General features: G+C 34.6%; 1 protein-coding gene and 1 long non-coding RNA gene across 2 annotated transcripts; one reads left to right on the forward strand and one right to left on the reverse strand.

Annotated features, from left to right (window-relative positions):
* Nucleotides 1–459: 459 nt before the first annotated feature.
* LOC110817402 (uncharacterized) lies at nucleotides 460–2,132 on the forward strand. The gene is made up of 2 exons (XR_002540192.2): nucleotides 460–814; nucleotides 1,492–2,132. It is a non-coding gene; the product is annotated as an uncharacterized LOC110817402 (long non-coding RNA).
* An 888-nt stretch (nucleotides 2,133–3,020) lies between these two features.
* Nucleotides 3,021–5,273, reverse strand: LOC110817428 (transcription factor TCP8-like). Its single transcript, XM_022045962.2, has one exon. It carries the CDS (start codon nucleotides 5,020–5,022, stop codon nucleotides 3,484–3,486), a length of 1,539 nt encoding a protein of 512 aa, XP_021901654.2. The 5' UTR covers nucleotides 5,023–5,273; the 3' UTR covers nucleotides 3,021–3,483.
* Between the last annotated feature and the right edge of the window lie 598 nt (nucleotides 5,274–5,871).

Here is a 5,871-nt window from a genome sequence, read left to right on the forward strand (position 1 = left end):
CATGCAATGTAATTTTCCTCTCTCCTAGTTAAATTAAATATAATTTTATAAATGTTTATAACAAATCATTAAATGTTTTAGTTCATTTAGAAGATATGATTTACTTTTATTAGTTTTACTATTTTTACTTTCATCATTGGGTTGGATATAGTTTTGGTTCAATTAACTTATAAGATTTATATTATTATAAATGATTACTTAAAATTTAATTAATATATCTTAATTTTAAGTTTTTTTTAATGTATTTTTTATATTTACTTATATATTCAATTCTACTTTTTTTTTTTTTAAAAAAAAAAAAACAATATTTTATCAACTCTTTTTAGCTTTTTTCTTCAAAATATTTTATACATTTATAAATATAATATTATTACTACTATAATTCTTTAGTACTGTAAATTATTTTTTATTTCATAGTTAATATTTTTATTATTATTGTTTCTAATTTACAGAGTTGGAGTCTGAACAGTAGGACCCTTTCTTACATGGAAACTTGTATATAGTATATATGTGTATATGTATATACTTTCATTACCTTTCCGGATATAAGGGAAATATGAAATATGTGTGTGTGTGTGTGTGTACATACTTTCGATTTAATCCAAAGGTTGGAAATTTTGGAGCATTGATAATACCTAATATGGCCCATTATCCTGCCGCCTCCCTCTATATAATTGTAAAACGCTAGTGTTCTCCATCTTCAGCTTCTGTTCAGGGCTCTCCCTGGCCGCCCTTTGGATGGTGCTTGCTTTGGATTGTTTCTCTACATCTTAACATCATCCTTTTACGATTAAAATTATCTGCCGAACAGTAGGTCAGTTTTCATCCTCTTCTGTTAACCGGAGAGTTTTTCTTATGTGTGTTTTTCTCTCTCACATTTCTAGATCTAGAACGTAATTTATATATTCTATGTTATAAACATCAATTGTCGATCAGATCAGAGCTTGAGTTCTGGTGATCTCTGTACTTGTGTCTTTTTTAGCCATTCAATTCGCGTTTATTACTTTTTGGGAATTTATTGATGTTTGATTTGCATTTTTTGTTCTTGTCACTGTTACATGCTGAACCTCCTTCTAAATCTTTCTCCTGCCATGTTTGGCTAGCTCTGGTTTTCTCCTTCTTGAGATTAGGAGAAGCTAAATCCATGTCAGTTGATGTTTATAACTGATAAGATGATATATTTCTTTTTGGTTCCAAATAAAATAAAAAACAGAACTTGTCACTGCAAACTGATTTTTAAGCAGTGTAACCATTGATCTATTGACATGGTTCCTGATCATTCCTTAATCTAATTACTACATTTATTATTGATGTATTTTTGAAAAATCGATTTCACTTCGTCTGGATCACTTCTTATTCCATTCTTGCTTGATTTCTCACCTCTAATTTTCATTTCAGCTGAACGTACGTATGTGTTTTATGTCTTCTATTTAACGTTGATGATTTGCTGTTAAATAATATTGATGAAAATGTGTGTTCCTATGTTTATAGATGACCTGGATGATGCTATCAAGCGTTTCCAAATTGCAAGTATAATGGCGTTGCAATTTTATAGTTGGTTAGTGACCATAATTTCTGATGGAGTTCCTCTAGATTAATATTTGATTCATGAACTATAATATCGTGTTCTTAATGGCCTTCATATTCCTTTTCAAGACTTCAGCTTCAAATGCATCAATGACAATTTTCTCTCTTTACAAATAGACTGATTTTGAGTACAGAAAATTCAGTCTTTAAGTTGGTGGGAACAATTGCCCTTGATGCAATTGAAGCTGAAGTCTTGAAAGAGAAATTGAGTTTCTGTTAATTGCTAGATAATTCATGAATTAAAATGAAGTTAACCAGGTCAATCAGAAGTTGGCTGCTGTGCTGAGTTGTGGGTATTTCAGAGAGTAGCTACACCATCTGATATGAAGTTGGTTGAGGTGGTAGCTATATATTTTTCATTGGATAAACAATTATTCATACAAACTGGTGTCTGATTTATTTATATATTTTATTTAATGAATGTCACCAGGCTGTTATTTGACAAAGTAATGGACTATTATGACAAATGATATGTAACACTCTGCATGTCTGTATCTAGCCGGAGGTAGATGCAACTCTATAATGAAATAAGGATTTTTCTGTAATATTTTTCTTGATTTAGCTATATCAAACTTTTTAGATTTGATTATATTTTGTTATAATTTTAATTATTGTAGCTGTACAAAAGTACATAGACTTTGTGGTTTAGACATATTTTGTTTTAATTTTAGTAATTATATATTAATTGTCACCCATTTGTTAGTATTGGCTTTTTAAGTTGATGATAATTATAGTTGAAATTGTTGTAAATGATAATCAGTAATAATTAAAATAGAAATATATATATATATATATATGTATATAAAACCAAATATATAGGGGATAATTACTTCCATGAGTTGGGAGTACCATAAAAATTAAAATTTCAATTTCAATTTTGAAAAGTGCTTTAAAAGATTATTAAAATCTTCAATGTCCGCGGTCGTATTGTTAACTTGTTTTGGTTCTTGGACGAACTAATAATATGAGAAGAGTCTTACTCCTCAAAAAAGATTTTTGTCATTGCAAAAATATATTAAGCACTTTATCAAAATGAATTCCCCAGCTAAAATTGATTGGTTTTTTTTTTTTTTTAAATTAAAATATAAATTTAATTTTTATATTATTTAAATTAATTCTTATACATTTAAAAAAGAATAATAATAATCTTTTATTAGTCTTATTATTAATTGTTAACGCCATATCAAAGTTAAAAGATAGACAGAAGAAGAAGGGAAACAGGATGTGTAATTTGACGATTTGAAGCAGTAGAAGATACCAAACCAACCAACTACCCTTCGGCTCTGAGAGAAGAGAGAATTTAACACCTTCATTCTCTTCTTCCTCATCTCTCTAATCTTTTCAATTTGCTTTTCTCTCTTCAAGGAAAAGAAGAGCCAGAAGCATTTCAGGGCTTGATTGAACATTCAAGACTTTTTGAAATAAAAATAAAATTGAAACAGAAATAACAAATCCTTTTCTCATCAGTCATCACTTCCTTTTTGGTACAAACAAACCAAAACAACAACACTAAACACAAACGAATTCCTGCTATACAATACAAACTCTCCTCATCAATTCCCTTTGGACTAAACTAACCAAATTACACATCAAGTAAATAATTTGGAAAAACTCAAACCCAAGCAAACTCTCAACTTTCATCCCCCTACAAAACCCGGTACTGGATTTTCTCTTTTATCAAACAATCGACTCAGCAAAAATTCAACTTACTGGAGGAACCCAACAACAAACCCACCAAAACTCTACCTGATTCATCCTTCTCCCGTACGAGAGGATGTATGTTTGTATACATATATATATAAGCCATGAATGGAGCTGTCACATACGGGAATGAATTGTATATGCTCTCTCTCTCTCTCTCTCTCTATATATATATATATATATATATATTATGGATCATTGAGAACTATTGGGATCCTCATCTCCACTATCAGTTGCTTGAGGCTGGTGTTGTTGATGACGATGCCCCATTGGGTTATTTTGCTGATCAGAATTGATGTTCAAACCACCTCTAGAATAAGCATTTAGAGCAGCCAACATGCCCAGATTGGAATCTGAAATTCCAAGACCAAGATGCTGAGATGGTTGCTGCTGCTGCTGCTGCTGCATCAACATGGAACCCAGTTGTAAAGCACTTGTTTGTCCACCTTGGTATTCCACATTGCTCGAAACGTTAAATCTCGGCATGAAATGTAGAGGTGCTTGCATTGGATTCCCACTAGCAAAAGGCCACATCTGGCTCTCCGATGGACCAGCACCGCCGCCCACCGACGAACATCCGCTGCCCCCTCCGCCCGTCACCGGCAGCATCCAAAACGTGCTGCTGTTGGGTGCCGGAGCCACGGCCCACATGGCAGTCGCAGGAAGGAGATTCGACGACCGCATCAGCCCTGAACTCGTTGTTTGTTGGTGAGGCTTAGGCAGCTGCAAACCGGATTTGAAGGACTTGATGGGAGATCCTCCGTCTCCATCGCCGCTGCCACTTTCATTGTGCGGCTGGTTATCTTCCTTAAACAAATCTTCCCGGAAGCGTTTTCTCATGTAGTTGTCACTCGAATCGCCACCACCATCATCTTCCCTACCACCGTCGCCGCCGGTTGCAAGCGCATCGCCAATCTGATCTGCAGTCAGAAGATGGTGTTGTTGCTGCTGGTGATGATGAAAACCCAACAAAGAAACCGTATGGGCAAAACCCCCTTCATCGTAGTGAGCGCGGTGGTGAGGCTGAAGAGCCGAGGAACCGTGGAAAGAATGCGGTGCAGATTTTGAGGGCGGCGCAGATAGCGTAGATCCACTGCTACGAAGAGAAACATTGAGAGTAGAAAAATTGGCGGGGATGGTACCGGTGCCGGTTGCAGCAATAATCGCCGGCTCCGCTTGTTGCAAGAGCCACTCAATTGTTTCGCCGTCGGATTTGTGACCCAATTCTCTGGTCAACTGGAAAACTCTGGCAGCACAGGTGGCCGGCATCCGGATGCGGCGGCCTCGGCCATCGACCTTGGTGTGGCGGTCCTTGGTGGAGCGTTTTACTGGGTTTGTTGCTGCGATTTGTTGTTGATTGTTGTTTGTAGAGTCAATTAGAGAAGTAGATCTGGTAGCGATGGCGAGGGAGGCATCCACGAGGTGAGGAGTGGTGGTGGTGGTGATGGATGAGATAGAAGCAGAAGTAGAGGAGGAAGAAGAGGAAGATAGTGAAGAAGGAGATGATGATGAAGAAGAAGAAGAAGAAGAAGAAGCAGAAGCGGAGGATGGAGTAGGGAGTGGTTGTGATCGGATAGAGATGGAGCCCATAAAAGAGGGACCTGGTCCTGATCTGCCATCAAAAGGAAGGAGAAGATGAGAGGAAGAAGAAGAAGAAGAGTGATGGGTTTGGTGGGGTTGTGGGGAAGAATTGTTGGTTTGATTATTATTGGTTTGCAAATCTGTGAGCTCCATTTGGTGGGCTAGCTAGCAGGGAATTTTAAAAAATATATACATACACATGTACATATAGAGGTTTCTTCTTCTCTTCACTCAATAACTCATCTTCATCTGAGAGTAAGAGAGAGAGAGAGGTAGAGAATAATAATATTTGCAGGAGGTGGGAGTCTGAACCAAAAGGGTTTTGTGGGGTTGTTGATTTCTGATTGACTCTTGTCTGTGTGGTTGCAGAGAGAGAGAGAGAGAGAGATGAAGGGAGTTTGGATTAGGGTAGGCAAACACAAGTCCACTCGTGGGGTCTCCAAAAGGGAATGTTAAAAATCCCACGCTAATCTTTTTTGCCCACTCAGTAAAAATGTTTTTTACTTTATTTTATTACTTTTTCTCTGCCAATTCTTATTTTCTTGATATGTTAAAATCATTTTACGTTAAATATATATTTTTATAATTCTCTTAATCAATATCTATATACTACATTTGCTACAAACATATAGTTTTTTAACAACCCATATGAATATGATATTTTCTCACCAAACTATGTATATATATATATATATATTTCATTTATATATCAAATATGAACATATACATATACATACATATAGTGTAACATAACCAAATATACAATAATTAAAACAATTGGAGTCCTCCAACATAAAACAAAGTAGAAATAACACTTGAAATCACTATTATTTTTTTATAATATATTATTGAATAATGGGAATATTCTATATATATTTTAAAAAATATTCTGCGTATAATTTTAAAAATAAAATTTTAATATTTTATTTATATAAAAATTTATAATTTTATTGATGATATATTCTCAATTTTCATAATAAATTTTTTTTTTTTTTTTTTTTT

Source organism: Carica papaya, chromosome 2 (genome assembly GCF_054855325.1).
Source record: "Carica papaya isolate Zhongbai chromosome 2, ASM5485532v1, whole genome shotgun sequence".
Taxonomy (NCBI): Eukaryota; Viridiplantae; Streptophyta; class Magnoliopsida; order Brassicales; family Caricaceae; genus Carica; species Carica papaya.

What these genes read in the sequence shown, in the direction of transcription:
- LOC110817428 (XM_022045962.2), bottom strand. Translation starts at nt 5,022, where the DNA reads ATGGAGCTCACAGATTTGCAAACCAATAATAATCAAACCAACAATTCT.